Source organism: Apis laboriosa, unplaced genomic scaffold (assembly GCF_014066325.1).
Source record: "Apis laboriosa isolate Shangri-la unplaced genomic scaffold, ASM1406632v1 scaffold1_cov151, whole genome shotgun sequence".
Taxonomy (NCBI): domain Eukaryota; kingdom Metazoa; phylum Arthropoda; class Insecta; order Hymenoptera; family Apidae; genus Apis; species Apis laboriosa.
The window spans coordinates 360,256-378,189 of record NW_025222279.1 but is presented as its reverse complement, the minus strand read 5'-3'; the positions used below and the strand labels follow the sequence as shown (position 1 = coordinate 378,189).

Sequence of the window (17,934 nt, the reverse complement as noted above, 5' to 3'; positions counted from 1 at the left end):
ATACTTTGAAGTCGAGTTATCCAACAATTATATTCGTTCGATGATATTCTGAGCTTTCGATCAAAACTGTTTAATATCGTGCTGTTATATTTGTTTATTTATTATTATTATTTGTTCAAGTGGGGATGGTGTGAGCGAGAAATGAATATTTATCGATCGGTGTGCCATTTAACGGTGAAAAAGTGACACAGCGGCTCTCTCTCGCCTTGGTCACGCGTATTTGTTGCAAAATCGATTCGATCGGTCCGCGTGTGGAAAGAAGAAATGCAAGCGAAATCTTGTCGGCCGACACCGATTCGAAACGAGGTAACGGTGAACCGTGAAAAGAGATGCTTGAGTTTAGAATTCTAGAATTCACCGAATTGGATATATCGCATCGGTAAACGAAACTCGTAAATTCAATTAATATTTTCCATTCCGCGGAACAGAGCCGCGTATTTTTCATTTTCACCTTTCTCTAATTCTGAATTCTTCACATTTTTTTTTTCATCGAATTAAATTCCAATATTCGCACGAAAGTATTATTAAATAATATAATATATATATATATATATCATACTTGGATTAATTAGTATTACGAATTTTAAATATTTTTTTTTTAATCATATATCAATTAATATCTCATCGTAAACGATCCATTAATACCGTATAATCTTTAATGAAATAAAAATTATTATATCGATTATGCGTACAATAATCTAATTTCAATTTCACTCAGATCAGTAGAATTAAATCAAAGAGTTTATAAATAGATATTTCTCTCTTGTCTCGAATTCTCTTAATGTTCTTTTAAATGATCGTTAACCAATTAAAATAATCCTGATTTCTGTTTAAATTCGACGTACAATCATTGGTATATTCATAACCGGTATAACTCATCGAATTATTTCCATTCCTTGTATCATCGGCTATTAATTACATCGATTCTCGAACAGGATAGGAATCTTCACGAGTCAATATCCTTTGGACGAATTTGATGATCGATTATTTCCTCTTTGCAAGCGAGTCTTCCTTCGAATCGATTGAACGCTATTGAAATATCGTTGATTGAATTCAATCCCTGGATCTACCAATCATTCGACAATGAAATTTCACAGGCAAAAACTCGCTCGATGAACGTATTTTAAACAGAGACATCATCGATTCTCTATTTCTCGAATCAAGCTAAAATATTCCAAGTATATTACATAATTTATTTACACATATTACATAATTTATTATTATTTTAATTATTCTTCATTCCCCCGTTATTCCCTTTTGGAAATTATTCCATCATCTCTATATATATCTAAAAATTAATCATTCCGTGTAATTACTTCTCTCTGCTTCCTCGTCTCGCTATTTTTATCCCGCGTTTCGATGCATAAAAAAATACGTCCAAGCCTGATTCAACCGTCACGTATTTCTCTTCTTTTTTTTTTTCTTTTTTTTTTNTTTTTCTTTTTTTTTCTTTTTTGCAAACGAATCATCGATCATCGACGAAGATATTTTCTATTTTAAGAGGAGAGGAAGAGGAGAAGAACGGCGAGGCGACGCGCGTGCGAACCAACTCATCGAGGCACCGTGTTGCACCGCGTTAGGAAATTCCTATTCCGAACACGATTCTGGCATCCATCGTGCTCGCCTGTGGCAACATCCGGCATGAATCAACAAGGTATAAAAGTCGGCGAGCGATTCGGGACTGAAACTTACGCCCACCTCGCCAGCCAAACGGACGAGAGAGCGGTCGGACGAGGCGAGACAGAATTATTCCGCCGCCAAGTGAAAGTTCCTCGGTTTGTTTCGAGTACAAACTGGCGTAACGCGTGGGCCCTCTCGTTCCCGCATAGAAACCCAAGATTCCCAAATATTTTTACACGACCCCCCTTCCTGGCTACCGAAAACCATTCTCACCTTTCCACGCCGCCTTCTACTAACGAGCCGTCACGTAAATGGATGAGTTATCGACTCGCGCGATTGATTTATATTGTAATTTCCTCCCGTTTATAACGTGTAATAATCATCGAACGAATCGTTTCAATTTAAATTGTTCTCCAATCGTATCTTTCTTCTAATCTTTCTTTAAAAATTTGTTGTTAAAAATCGTCGTTGAAAGAATATCGATAAATTAAATCGTAATTACTCTTCTATTTACATTACATTACAAAAAAAAAAAAAGAAAAGAGAATCGTAATAAATCTAATATTTTTTTCCCCTTTCTAAGTCGTCCGCCACGATTCACGATTTCAACCGTGCATGGTTTCTCCCTCCTTAAATTTCCTCGATTTTTGCAACACCTTTTTGCCGCAAATTATAGCTTCGCACAAAGGAAGCGTCCTCCGATCAATCGCATATTCTCTTCTTTTTCTTCTTCTTCTTCTTCTTCTTCTTCCTTTTTTTTTTGTCGACTCCACGCGACGAGGCGCTCGTTCATTCGTATGCGAGCGAGGACTCAGGAAGTGGCAGAGGCAACGAACGATTCTGTCCAGCAGCCAAGGAGACGATGGCCAGGCATCGTAAGTACAAGGAACGCGTCCGTTTTCGTCATCCGCGAAACCCCGGCACCGGAACGACGGAAAACGGGCTGAAACTCGCGCGGCCATTGTTCAACGCGTGGCTTGCGTCATCGGGGGGAATGCTAATGAAACGTTTATCTCTTTGTTGTTCTCCAGCAAATTAAATAGCCATCAGCAACCTTGAGCCGCGTGGAAAATCGCGTGCAATTACCTCGTTCGAATAGTGTAATTTTTTTTTTTTTCTTTCTTTCTTTTTTTGGCATTGCGAGTCGAGAAACTTTTTTCGTTGCTCGATTCGAAGATGCGTATGTTATTCTTGCAAGCAAATGAATATTTAAATTCCGTTTCAGGTTCGAGGATGCATTAAATATGTTACCATGTAATAGAAACGTTCCATTGTTACGTGTTTAATGCCTATTTTTCCTTCCAATATTTATACGATTTTTAATGATAAGGCGGATAATAAATAATAATTTTCATTCCTCGGGAAGAAATTTTACAACTGCCGGTAAATTTTTCTAAGAAATACTTGCAACGTGAATAATAAACAAATTCTTCCTTATTACTTTAGCGAGGATAGGAGCTTTACAAATGAAGAAACAATACTTGAACGGAGAAGAAATATATTCGAAGCGAATATAACCTCGAATTTTTATAAAGCAACAAGTAAATATGATAAAAATAAAATGGAAAAACAAAATACGATCAAAATACGAAAAGTTGTTGCTCCAAATAAGAGGCTCGACAAAAGAAAATTTCAACGTAACTTTACTCTCGAATCGGAACAACGATCTCGCCACGTCGCAGCTCGGTAATAACGGGTGAATATAAATAAAGGTTGGCTCGCGGAGCGTAGATTCGCGGCGCGTTCCCGATACCGTTACGTTTTTCCACGGATTTCGCGCTGACGGATTACGATCCATCGGTGAGAGACGGCGTCGTAAACCTGGTGGGTCTAACAGTAAAAGTTCGTCTTTCGAGTTCGATACCGGCGTGGAAGCCAGGCGCGTCGATGTCCGGGGACGCTTCGAAATTCTTCGAACGGCGCGTTCAACTCGCCTCCGACAATTACGAAGAACGATCGGCGATGAAAACTCGCCTGCCGATATAAATAAATAAATCAACGGATCACGGATTGCGTCATCGGAGAAGTCAAGTGAAACGGGTGAAATAGAGAGACGAGAGAATGCGTCGGAGGAGTTTTACCATTTTTGGCAGGGACGATGGAATTAATAAGAGAATCAATAAGAGCGCGAGTGTGGGACGTGAGAAAAGCGAAGAGTGGCGCGAATGGGAGCCAAGGCTTCGTGTCTGTGGCCTCGATTCGATCGGCGAGGAAACGAGTCATCTGGTTTAGAGATCGTCTTCTAGGATCTTTAATTATCTTCGCGGGTAATACGGAGGGATTTTTCATGGAAACAGAGTAATTTCGCAATTTTTATTAGAATCGAAGAACGAAAATAACTAACAGATTGTTTACTGGAAGAAAAGTTAAGAAGTATAATCGAATAAAATATAATCGTTAAGGGTTAACAATTTGTTTCCAGTGTGATAATTAGATAGACCGTTTCAGGATGAAGATTTCACGTTGCGGTTAATAACGCATCCCATAACGATGCGCGTTACACCAGCGATGTTAATCCACAGAAGAAGAGAGGAGAGGCTTCACACTCTGATTCCTCTCGTAGTAAGATCTATATCGTTGGATAGAGATAAGCAGTAATTTCCTCGATCGCAGCAAACTCGGCTCGCTTCGCCATCCAATTGATCAATCACTGAGATGTGCAACCCGCGTCCCCCGTTTCAAACGATTTCGCTCCGAAGGGAAGCTGAGTTCTCTCTCGCGCGTGCGAGGTATCCACGACGAAGGTATCCACCGACGCGTAATCCTCAAGCTTATCAAGTATAAAAGCCGTTTAACGATAACTAGTTGTGGAAGGCTAATTACCGAAGCGGCGTAAAATATCAATTATCGGAGTCGTAAGCAATTTTAACTATCCCCGCGATAAAAATTTTCCGTCCACGGAAGATGGAGATGTCATGGCTGACCGTCGGATTATATCGTAAAAGCGATTATTCTCCCTCTAATCTTCACCTTACGGTTTACCTTAATCAACATCGCCGTACGTTCTAACGCTCGGCACCGTACCAGAATACGTTTAACGATTTCCTCGCGTGAATCGTGGTATTTTTTTTCCCACGAGAGTGTATCCCGCTTAACGGTAAGACGTTCTGCTTCTTCGATCCGTGAGAATATATCCTTGGCAAAAAAAAAAAAACTCCTTGGTAAAGAAACAAGCAATTTCGAAGCGTCGATATCCGTGGAATCATTTCAATCGTTTCTTCTTATCCTCTCGTTAACGAGAACTAGAACTCGAGAATTTTCGTAACTCGTGTCCTATTATATTCGAGAGAGAGAGAGAGAGAGAGAGAGAGAGAGAGAGAGAGAGAGAGAGAATGTTTCCACGATCACGCAACAACTTAACGGATGTTTTCCCTAAATATGGGAAGACTGGTGACACGCGGCGCGGCGGTTGTAATCGAGCCGTTGCCTGCCGGGCCGCCGTCTGATGCAAGCATTGAACTCTCCGGCCACTTAAGGCGCACGCTACGCGCAAACGTGTCAATGATTGTTAACACGTTTCAATAACGCGAGAAACGTTCCATCTTTCCTTCGACGACGAAAACGAATTATTTCTCGGCTAATTTTATCTCCTCCACCCGATGATTTTACGTACGACGAGCGAGCACGTTTTCCTTGATTTCGCCAACTTTCTCTGATCGTTTCCAAGAACAATCGATGAAGGCTTCGAGAACAAATATTGTTGAACGGCAAATATTATTATTCCAAGAATATATCCTCTTTGCAGACAAGTGTCCCCTGTTCGCGGCAATGATCGCGAATTAATATTGGCAGAGGAGGATACTCCTCCCTCCCCACTCGACGAACACATGAGCACGAAACTTAAGCGAATTGTGAAATAATAACCTCGTATCGATGGACCGTTTAAGGATGCGTATAAATTCATGGAGAAGCAGCGTGGTGGCGTTATTATCGGTTTCGACTATATATATATATACACACACACACACACATATATATATATGCTCGTACGCCTGGATGACTACTGCAAAACGGTAAAATTACTGCAATTTTCCTGATCGCCGTCTAACACGTGTTGCCGATTGTTAACCGGACAAATTGATCGTTGCGAAAATTCACCGTTCTAACGTTTCTCGCGCCGCTGGCTATTTTTTCACTGTAAAACTGCGCCTCGTCGAAACGGGAAACAGATTACCGGATAAATGAGAATTATCCGCTGGCTATCTTCCGATCGATTTGAACGAGGTTTTAACGTACGATGCGTTCCCCAAGGATTGATCCGAGATAATATCGTTCGATTCTTCAAATTTCCAGGGAAGACAAATAATTTATTCGACGACGATGAATCCATTTTTCCATTTCTATTGAATCTCCGTTAACATTCCTTACGGAATTCCTTTTATTCGTTGCAAGAATGGTAAAAGATTTATCGGACTTTTGCGTTAGGAAATATTTGAAATATTCCTCGATTCGAGGCGATTCGAGATTTTCAGAGCGGAGATTCGAATTATATATTGAAAGTGCTGCTCTCGTTTAAATTATCTTCTCCGAGGGGAACGAGAAACAAAATGACAAACCGTTAAAACTCATTACGTCCCATAAACAAGTTCAAATAATACACGTAATACACGAACCTTTTTTTACCCGTGTTCACCGTGCTAAATCACCTATCCCCACTTGTCACGAGACACCCTGTAGCCGCACGAGATCTTTATTGCCCTGTTAGACTCGTTTCTCACACCCTAACATTACCATATTCATCGGCCACGCTCGCACAATCGCACGAGCCCATCCCAACGATCTTAAGAATCATAAATTCTATCCTTTTAATATATATGTATATATATATATTTGCAATTTTAAAATGTCTCTTGGAATTCCATCCTGATGAGCAAAGAAGCACACGGTAGGAAACGGCGAGGAAGAGATCGATACGAAGGGGATACGTTGGCTCCTTTTGCAAATCGATCGAGAACGGAAGGGAAGGAGTGGAGGCGATGAAATAATAAAATCATCCTCGCGTAATGAGCCGAAGGTGAGCATCGGTGCACGCGTGCAAAGTACGTGAGCTCGCGTAACGGAACCGAATGGAAGAGGCATGAAAAGTAATTTACGCCGTGACCTCTGACATTGCCATCTCGAAGCTCGAATAATTGCATCGTAACCGTTAAAGGGTGGAAGGTCGATTCTGCATGGTCGTCGACGATCGTGAACGTGCCAGACGACGTTCGAAGAATTATTATTAGTAAGAAATTGTGGCGGGGCGGTTAGTTACCTCTCTCTCTCTCTCTCTCTCTCTCTCCCTCCCTTCTTCGGCATTCATCATATCGCTGCTTATTCCAAACAATCAATCGAGGTATAAACAAGCGGGATGATGATCGGATAGGATGAACGGTGCCGAGACACTCCGTGACAATGATTGAAGCTTCTGGTAACGTCTTCCGGCAACCGACCGATCCAAGGAATTTTATTAGACGAGGGGAAAGGGGGAGATTGGAAACCTCGTTATTCTCTTTCCCTCTTCCCTTTTTTTTTCCCCCCGCGATGATGTTGAGCGATGATGCTGGCGGATCGATGCGAGTAGAGGAAATTGAATCGTATTATTTATTATTCATTATGTTATTTTTATCGAGGTGAGCGCGTACGAGCACGCTTGGTTGTACGTGTGTACAATCGATTTTTCTCGGCTACGAATATTTAACCTCGAGTTAAGCTCAAGTTATATTCGAGATCGTGCCAGTTTGGATGTTCGAAGATTTTTCTTCTTTCCTTCTTTCCTAAATTAGAATTTTAAAAGTAACGATCATACGAATCGAAGGAGTCTACGATATAATTAAAAAAAAAACTTGTCGATTACAAACTTGATTGACAAATCATCGAGATACAAGTCGGTATGCAAATCGAATGACAGATGGATCGCGTCCCAGAGAGGAGATGTAAAATCCTTAATATTTATCCAGGATCGAAAAGAGTACAATTCAGAAATTGACGCGAGAGTTTAATTAAGTATCTGTATTATCTTATTGCTCCAATTGCCAACATGCGTCGAACGATACTTGTACGATCGAGGAACAAAAAAGGAAGATTCCGTTCCGTCGAACAGAGAGCCGTGTCCCCGTTTCGCGTTATACCTTCGAGTTTGCGCTATCAATATAATTTACGTAACACGTCCTCCTCCGTGAGACGTGTTTCTTTCTTTACACACTTCGTTCGTAATTTCATTACGAACCGATACAAATCGATCCACGCTTTGAGTGGGCGATCGATCCCGTAACTCTTTTCTTTCTCCTTCCCTCCCTTTCTTTCTTTCTTTCTTTCTCTCGACCTTTCTCTCCTCGTGTCTCCGCCGCTCATTTGCAAGTCCCATTCGGCGAGCTTTCGAATGTAACTCTCTGCCGCGAATTCGTAAACGAGTGACATTTTTTTTTTTTTTTTTTTTTTTTTTTCTAGAAATCTATTATTTGTATGCAAATCGGGCGCATACATTTAAACGACAGCTGAACAGTGACGAGTTACATTTTTTTTTTTTTTCTTCTACTTTTCACCCGAACGCAATTAAAGAACCGTATTTCGAGACGAGTTGTTTGTATTTCATTGAACTCGGCGAGCAAATTGCCGAGATATCGGGTGTATAGGAGAGAATCGGAATCGAAATTGCCGATCACGTTCGTAATAATTTCTTCGGTGAGGAGGCCGAGTAAGTTGAATCTAATGCGCGAACGGGGAAGGGAATCGATCGAAGGGAAGGAATAATAACGATCGCGATAATCCAGATCGACGAGTCCAAGGGAAAGAAACGCGACAAACTAGTTTTCAGATCCGCTGAGAAAAGGAAAAGTGACACTTGCTGTGCCGATACCGCCCGTTTAATCGTTGCCGGGAATCTCGTTATTCGGTTGTCGTGTCGGAGGGGGGGGAGGGGGGAGGGGGAGAGAAGAACGAGGAAGAGGGGCTCGAGGAATCGGTATGATTAAATTTACTCGGTCCATTAACTTGGCCGTATATCGTTCCCTTACAGGTGTTGCACGATTACGAACCACTTTGCTCCAAGGTACGCGATGATATCTCGTGAAAGCCAATAGCCGTGACATCCTGACCCGGGATGGAGGAAGGGGTTGGAAAGAATAATAAAACAATATCTCCTAGCTTAGATCAAAATCAGACTCCTTAGACTTGACCTCACTCTTGTCTTATTATTATTTTCATTTCACGGATGAAAAAGGGGGGAAAAAAAAGGGGAAAAAGTCGAATCGAGTAAAATTGATTTATTCGAGGGAATTAAACACCGCGAGAGATGCTCGATCGTTAAAATAGACGGAGATAAAAGGTGTGTGCGATGCGCATACTAAAAAGTGGTTCCAGGCGAGTGGAATATCTCTGGGAGCGAAAGAAAAAATTCAAAAAGAAACCGGTAAGAAGAAACGTTTCGAATCGAAAGTTACCAAAGTGAAAGAAAAACAAAGATCCCTTTCGTTTCGACGATTTTTCATCCATTTTTTTTTTTTTTTTTTTTTTTACGGATATGCATTTCCTAGAGGAAAAGTTTCTCTGGAGCGAAAAAAGCAAGCGGGAGAGGGAAATGTCGAGCGACGTAATAGCCGCGATTCCGAGAGACAAAGGAAACCGTGTACACACGCTACACGCCCGGTTAAAAGGAGCGACCTCCTTGAGAACGGTCCTTGACTCGTAGAGACCGACGAGATAAGAAGAAGAAGAAGAAGGAGAAGGAGGAGGAGGAGGAGGAGGAGGAGGAGGAGGAGGAGGAGTAGTTGTAGAAGTAGAAGAAGAGCAAGAAGAAGGGGAAGAAGGTAGGAAAGATGAGCACAGAAAGGAAGGAGGAGGAGGAAGAAGTAGGTAGAAGAAGAAGAAGAAGGGAGGAGGGAGACCCGAGTAATGGCGCCTACACTCGGTGGCCGCGAAAGGTCGAAGAGAATATTTTGCTTCCGAGGAACGAGGCGATATACGCGAGCCAACGCGAGGAGGAAAGGGGCGAGAGTGGCAAAGGTATAAAGAGAAAGGGGGAAAGGTGGATATAGGAGAAAATGAGAACGGCGAAGAAAATCCATAGGCATGCGTGCCATGGTTTCTCTTCTTCTTCTCTCACGGGCTTTTCTTCTCGGTTAATTAAACGATGGAGAAATTGCACATATTTCTACGTAACTGCGCGTCGTGTTTTCTTTAAATTAGAAAAAGAGATATTATTGTTGTGATCGTTCAACGATTCTTTCTCACAATTGTACCACGCTCGCAAAATTTATTCTAAAGAGATTTATCTTAAAGATTTATATTTATAAAGAAAAACGAGAGGGATCACCTTTCGTTCCAATACGAATACACTTTCAATTTTTCAAATTTATAGGCGCAGAGAGAGAGCAAGTTTAGATTTGCATATTATTAAAATTAGAAAGAGCCGAGATAATCCTAATTTCTCATCCGTGCATTCATTTGGAAATTGGCCATTTATAAATTTCTCACGCGAGGATATTCGCGAGGTGTCCGAGGAAGGTGCCATAAATTGCAAGGTGAATCGTTTGAGAATTAACGATTCGATCCGGAGGATGCAATCTAACGTACGACGTCTCTCTCTCTCTCTCTCTCTCTCTCTCCTCCCCCATGAAACGATACCTGCGGGCGTTCGAGGCAGAAAGTCCCGAAGATGTACCCATTTCGTGGTCAGAAAAATGGCAAAGATCCAGAGACAGAGAGAGAGAGAGAGAGAAAGAGAGAGAGAGAGAGAGAGAGAGAGAGAAATCTCGATCCGACAACACGCCATACGCATACTCGGCGCATACACGTATACGAATTCACGCTGGCGAACCACGAGCTTGTAACGTTCGTCCCAGGACTGGCCATAACGGATACACCGCACACACTCTCTTTTCCTTTCTCTCTCGTAGACAAGCTCCGATGAAGAAAAAAAGGGAGAAGGAACGAGTGGCGTCTCAGAAACGAACGATGCCTATAATCGGCAATGGACGACCGCACCTCGCCACTTTCGCGTTGCTTGACGTGGATACCGGTCTAACCGATCGACCGGTTAATCATCGTCGTTTCAACCGTGGTGTTCTATCGTGTTCGCATATACCTCCTATATTTATTATACGGTATTTATTATACGGTAGCCGGATTTCGGTGTAGCCCGGGCTCCTCCTCATTTAATTAATCCAAATGAACGTCTTTATACAATGATCGATACTTGAACTGTAGAGTAAGTTTCGTTTGGATTTTTTATTTCGTAATGTAATTTGATTTCGATATAATTTGAAATTTATCTCTCTGTTCCTTTTTTTAAGTTTTCAAGATATCCTTCTTCTTTCAGATGATAGTGATTTAAATTCCAATTCTGGAACGCTCCTTACGTCGAATCTTTGTAAAATGATCAATACTTCCAATATTTATATAACTTCGATTATAGATCTTCGATGATTTCCAGAAACGAAATTGAAACTTATATTTGAAATGCACTCGAACGCAGAAATGGATGCATTAATTTTTCTCTAGGGTGGGAAAAATTGATTTCGCTGCGGCCGATCGTTGCAACCTGCGATCTCGAATGCACGGCCGCGCGCATTCGCAATAGAGAAGCGCAGTAAAGATGCAATTGGGCCGAGGAAACTGCCCGGCAGGGTGCATAATTGAATGAAGCCCATGCTAAATATTACTCGCGAAACTCATAAATACGCAGAGATTATAGAGGAGGCCCCAACGTTTTCATGACTTTTCTCATCTTCGAAACGCACGCATGGCAAAAAAAACGCATCTCCTCCCCACGCGTTGCTAACGCGCCGTTTCACCTCATTACGTCCCGGCCAAGGAGCTTCGTTTTTCCTTTTTTTCTTTTTTTTCTCCCCCTTCCACGAGCGCCCATGAAAGTCTACGATTGAATTAAATCTCTCGTTCGCCGTTCGTTGGAAAAACAAAAAACAAAAAAACAAAAAAAAAACACCGAACGATTTAATATACCTGAAACGACCTTAACTTGCGCACGGTGGAATGCGAACGCAACGCGCAGGAACAATCGCTGGAACCGAGTTGAACAGTTTGGTTTTCGTGGTCGTGGTTTGGCTTGGATTTCTTGTTACGTAAAAGAGACGGAGATGAGAAAAGAGAGGAGAGATGTTAGGTTGAAAACGATTCCGGGTAGGTAGGTACGTAATAACGACTCGGTGTCATGCGACAGAAGATTAGCAGGTGAACCGAGAGAAGAGAGCTTAATTGCACTTCCTTAATTATCGAGAAATTTCACACGAGCGTGTCTACGTGCAAGATACTGTAATAGAAATCTATCCTTTTTTTCCCTCTCGTTTATTTATTCTCATTCGTAGAATTTTAAATGTGAAAATTCGAAGACAAATGTCCTCGTTCGATAATCGAGATTTATCGATTCGAAGAATATTTATCATATTTAACATCAATTATTCGTTTCCTTTTTCGTTTCTATATATATATACAATGTAACTCCTCGAGGCTAATATTCGAACACGAGGATTATCTGATCTATAGGGTTAAGTATATCGTACGCGTTCAAATCTGATTCGATAGTTTCAATTTTTTTATAAAATGATTTATTACGATATTAAAGATTCATTGTACTCGTGTAGATTAACTTTTCCAACTCTCCTTTATCTTAATGGAATAACTTGGATCTTGCACAATTTTTGACACATTTCTTTTTACAAAATTTCCCCTTCATAATTTTTAAAATATCTTCGCACGTGACAGTTAGGAAGAAGAGGGATTATTTCCTTGTTACGAAATGGGATCACGAAATTTTAACTTGCCTTTATATCGAATCCAAACATAGGAGCGAGTGTACGAATAATTAAACGCTGCCAAGGATGATTCCTCGTCGCGCTTGTTAATTATTTCCAGCAGATACATCAACGGGGAAAAAAGCGGCGTCTTCGCGTGCGTTACACATTTCCCGATTGCGCAACGAGAATTGGCCGTCAACGAGTTGCGAGTTCAAACAACGGGGTCACAGTTAAACGCACGAAAAATTCCACGCGTATTATTCCCCTTTCCTGTCATGCACGATTCACAAAGCGATTCGTTTCGATTTCCATAATTTAAACACGAATCGCACGAAGGAAAGTTTTTTTACGATCCCGAGTAAGTTTCACTGTGATTCGGATGTCTAATAAAAAGAAAGAAAAAAAAAGGGAAAAATTTCACTCACTATCTCGATCGCGAACTGGGATCACGATTCCAGGCATTCTCATCGTCGAGAACACATGTAGGCCTCGTGGAAATACATAATTTCAAATGCTTAGAAGAATCTCCAAGATTCTTTTCTACGATCGTATCAAATGTAAGAATCTCCATTGCGAGCGTCACCTCCTCTATCCTCCTGCTGTCATCCTCGTAGATCTTCGAAGATCGAGCAATACAATTACTTTGTTAATCGACTTTGAAATCACCTCGCCTCGGGAAAGGAGATGGGATAATCTCCAATCTCTGTGTGTTTCTTTTTTTTCTTTTTTTTTTTTTTGCTCCAGTTTTATTTAGAACACGCGTAGACTTATTGAGTAACACGATCGACCCACGTATTCGCTCCAATTTCTACCGGGTTTCGACCGGGTAAATGACGACGGAGCCGCGCACCGTGACCTCGACAATGCCTTTCGCCGTCGATCGGACGTGGCGCGCCAGTTCGATCGGTGACATAAGAAAACCGACTCAGGAAAGTAATCCTGAGTCAAACTCAAACCATTGTCTCTTGAGGATAATAAAATGTTGTTGAGGGAAATAATCAATTGGTCATCGTTAAAAAATGACATGTGTTAACGGGATCGTCAACATAATAATTCCGCCCCTCCTCCATTTTCCATTTTCCTCGAGATTCGATACGAAAACGAACGAAACAATGAAAGAAGGATTCTCTGTTATATATAAATCTTCGAGTCGAACGTTGAAAACGTACGATAGGAACGCAGTTTTTCAACAGCCATTTCTAGCCGATAAATGACTAAGAAGAAAGGCTGGACTCGAGAATTCCCTGGCCCCGGGGCACAGATACGCGAAGACAAATGGGAAAATCCAAGCATTAACGCAACATCTTATCGCAGAATTTCACGGTGAACGTTATTAATCACGTAACCACAGCCACGAGTCGTTCGAACAAGCTCAATAAGCGTGAACCAGTGTCGCGTAAATCAGCTTCGGCCGAATCGAAACTCTCGCTTTCGAAAATTTTATCGAACTCTTTTCTTTCGCCTCTTTCTTTCTTCCCTCTCCCCCCTCTCTCTCTCTCTCTCTGAGATAATACGATGAACGAGCAGAACGTTGTCCGCATTTGCACGGTCACGTTCGCGAATCGGCATTCAGAGCGGTAAAACACCGGTCTCCGCAGCGGCGAATATGGCTTCATTGCGCATCTTTGCGCGAAACTCGATTCTCGGCGAGGGCAATTCGCTCCGACCGATGAGTTCCAGCGAATGGTAATCGATTTCTTTTTTTTTCTTTTCTTTTCTTTTCTTTTCTTTTCTTTTCTTTTTTTTTAGCCGACCGTGATCGGGCCAAAAAGCGAAGCGATCGCGTAACGTGTTCGTGGCGGATTCGCGAGATAATAGAGGAGGAATTGGATGGAATTCGAACGGCAACCGAGATCGGCCGGCCATCCATGAAAATAAGGTTCTTACGAAAGGTTCTCTTGTTCCGTACGAAAGAGGGTGAATTCCATCGAAGTGCAGAAGAGAGCGAATGGTTTGTCCAATCATCGACACTCCGACAGGTGAATCCACAGGTTTATCAGCGTCATCGTTCCGTTCCAAGTAACGCTTGAATCGACGATTTTGTCGGGAAGCCGACCAGGAGGGAAAGTTGTTTCGGTGATTTTTTTTGCGACCGGTCTGAATCGAGGGAAAAAGTGATATGTTTATTCTTTTTCTCCCCACGTCCACGGGATTATGGATCTTCTTTTCTGCCATGCTGTGCAAATTATCTCTTTTGAGAATAGATTTTTCTTTCTTTCTTTTTTTAAGACCAACTGTCTTAAAAAAATATTTTATTAATGAAACGTCAAATTAAAACGTATCATCTTTCTTATTTTCTTCATAAAAGATATTTCATAAGAGAAATTCTTTCGTTTAAAATCGTTCTTAAAAGAAGATAGAATATCCCGTTATATCTATTAAAGAGAAACCATTAATGATAATCCATTTTTAACGAACATTAATCTTAGAAAAAATACCGGTTCCAAGAAGAGAAGAAAATAATGCGAATCACTCGATCGATTCTTCCATTCTCGCGACGATGCTTTACTGATTTTGCTGATTAATAATTTCAATTGCCCATTATTCGCACACATTATAATCCCTAGATAGAACGAACTTACGCAATGTCAGCAGATGGCCGATTCGTTGATAAAAATAGATACCTGCGTTACGTTCAGAGACGATGACGATGGCGAGGAGCTCGGCACCACCAAAGGATCCGCTCCCTCCCGACAGTCGCTCGTATCCTTTTTTCCTTTTTCCTACCATCCTCTCTCGCCGCGTTTTCCAAAACTGCTCACTCACTCGCATCGTCCCAGCCATCACTCGCGACCCGTTTTCGCCGCTTAATCATCATCATCGTCCCAGGATCCTTTTTGCGCATCTCGACGTCGATTTCGATGTCGTCGCCGCTGCCGGTGAAAGCACGCACTCCGCGCCGCGAAACCGGATCCAACATAACTTCTCTTATATACTTGTCACAGAAAGTGTCTTGCTCGAATTCACTGGGATACTCCGCTTGACCATTACCCGCCTAAGGGCGATCGATAGCCGATCTATATGCATCTTGGAATTACCCTCGATAATTTCCTCCTTTCTTATATTCTCGTCGAATGCAAGTAATTTCCTTTCCTCGTGAAACCTCCTCCTCTCGAGGCTTGAAGGAGAATTCAAGGAATTCGTACACGCGTATTAGTAGAGATATAATTCTTGAATTGCAACGGAGATGTATTCGAGATCGCGGGAGAGATTCAAGGTCAGCAGAGGAGGTTAGATGACGGTAGCTAAGGAACGATTCGATTCGATCGGGTAGAGGAGGATGTACCCAGTGACGCGAGTAATCGAATGAGAAACGAGTCGAGAATAAAAAAAAAATGCGCAACGATACCCTTATTCGATCGTTATCGACTTTTACCCACGTGCGCTTTCGAAACTCGGTGCAACGCGGTGCAATGGCGAAACCGGAAATGGCACCGTGGTTCAATGGTACGAAAAGTAAAGCGATGCGTTCGATCGCCAAATACGTACGCAGGGCGTGGATTGGGCGAAAAAAGTGCGATGGACTGGGGGGGTTAACGGGGGCAAACGGGGGAAATGCGAGAATTTGTTTTAACGCGCGTATAAAAAAAAAAAAAAAAAGGCAACGCGTTACGCCCAGGTAGTCGCATAATTTCTGATCGGTTGGCGCGCACACCTCGCGCATCATCCTTGACACCATCTGCCTAAAGGATGTGCTAAAGGTCGAAACTATCTATGCGTTCTGACATAACATGCATCCGATAGAACGAATAGAAAAATGTTTCCACCGAAAAATTTTTCATTCTTCCTTTTTTTTTTTTATTCTTATTTTTTCCCTCTTTCTTTCTCTCTCTCTTTTAAATATTATAATTTGCGTAAATTTCGTGAATAAAGGATGTCAAGTATAAACCGGGGCCAAGTGTAAACCGATCGATCGTGTCTCGATTTCCGACCGATGCATCGAATGTATCGAATTCTCGAAATCGAAGGTGAAGGAAATCGAGATGAAAGTGATGCAGCGTTGGAACGTTACACTTTTTACGCGGAAGATAAAGAAGCGTTCTCGGCATCCTCCTCTCCAAGGATCCGACAATCGATTCAAGGCCGGCGCGGAAAGTCGGCAAACTCAAGATGGAAAACGATGGATCGATCTCGAATCTCGAATCGAGAAGAATATCGTTATCAACGGACGAAGCAACGAAGAGGCTTACGGGCAAAAGATCGTCCATTTTGGAGAACAGCGAGAACGTTAATTATATATATTCTTCGAGCCCGTTCTTCGAACAAAGACGCAACGACTATCGAACTAGCCTGGACAGACACTCGCGAATATTCCACACTCGAGAATAACCTTGACTCTAGAAGAGGACAAAGGATACGGGAGCTACGATCTATCTTGTCCCTCGTGATAACGCGTATTGATCCCTACTTTATCAACTTGTTTCAAAATTACTTTCGATGGAGAATGAAAGGAAGGAAGGAAGAAAGAAAAAAGAAAAGCTTGGTGATAATAAAGGGATCAAACGGGGGGAATAACGGAGAGGAGAGGAGAAACTATAACCGGATAATGTCCGGCGAATGGTAGGCGAGTGGTGGCGATCTCCTTACGTTCGCCAAGATCGAAAAGAGAAGGAAAAAGAAGGATCCGAGGAGAACACGACACGAGAGAGTTGTAATGGTGAGTGAGTAAACGAGAGAACGAGCATAACTAATCCAGGATGGAATCGTTAAATTCGAACCAAGGATCGGCGGAACGATCACGAATCCTCGACATCCAGACGATCACCCCGACGTGGTGGACCACCGGTGCGGCACAACTTACCCGTCCCCATGGCTGACAGCAGCCTCCTTCAGCCACGATCCTTCCGTGTAGTATCCGTGAATGTCCAATGTTGGCTTGTTTCACTGGCCGGTCCACGATTACGAGATGATGATGGTAATAATAATAATAATAATAATAATAATAGTAAAAAAAAAAAAAGAAAGAAATAACAATAAAATAACAACAGCGATAAATAAATAAATAGAACCACCTGTCGGTGATCGGATTTCGTGAAAAGGACGAACTCCTCGTCCAGCCGGGAGACCGCGGACGAACTAGTGGCTGGCGAAGACTTTTGGTGAGACTTCGACGTGAGACAACGACGACGTCATCACCGGGCTGGTGTCTCATTGGCCGACGGTCCTTCTCTTCGCTCGACCGGCCTCTCTCTTTTCACGAGCCTCCCTCCTCTCCTTTTCCTTCTACGAACTCCTCTCTCGCCTCTCTCTCTTCTCCTCCCTCTTCCACCTTATTCTACCTCGCCCCTCTCTCACCTGCACTCTCTTCCTCTCCTCTCTGTCTCTCGCCTGGATCAACCCGATCGTTCTTACCTGTTCCAAAGCACTCACACAGTCCCGCCAGAGGAGCCGACACAACTAATATAGAAGTTTACGTAGAGCTAGCTCTGCTCGACGCGCGAACTCGAAGAGCTCCGCGTCTGGAACCAATCTCTCTAGCGCGCTCGCTTCACCGTGTACACCAAACCCTCCACAATGTGTATGTGTATGTATATATATATATAGGAGAGAGAGGGGGGCTCTGGCTTGGCATCTCGACGGG

The 17,934-nt window shown here is 42.3% G+C and overlaps 1 protein-coding gene across 1 annotated transcript in view; it reads right to left on the bottom strand.

Annotated features, from left to right (window-relative positions):
• LOC122712328 overlaps positions 1-17,381 on the bottom strand; it is a 113,863-nt gene extending 96,482 nt beyond the window's left edge. Inside the window, exon 1 of the mRNA XM_043931885.1 lies at positions 17,155-17,381. Within this exon, the coding sequence (XP_043787820.1) occupies positions 17,155-17,164 (10 nt within the window). The 5' untranslated portion in view covers positions 17,165-17,381. The remainder of the gene's footprint in view (positions 1-17,154) is intronic.
• Positions 17,382-17,934: the final 553 nt, after the last annotated feature.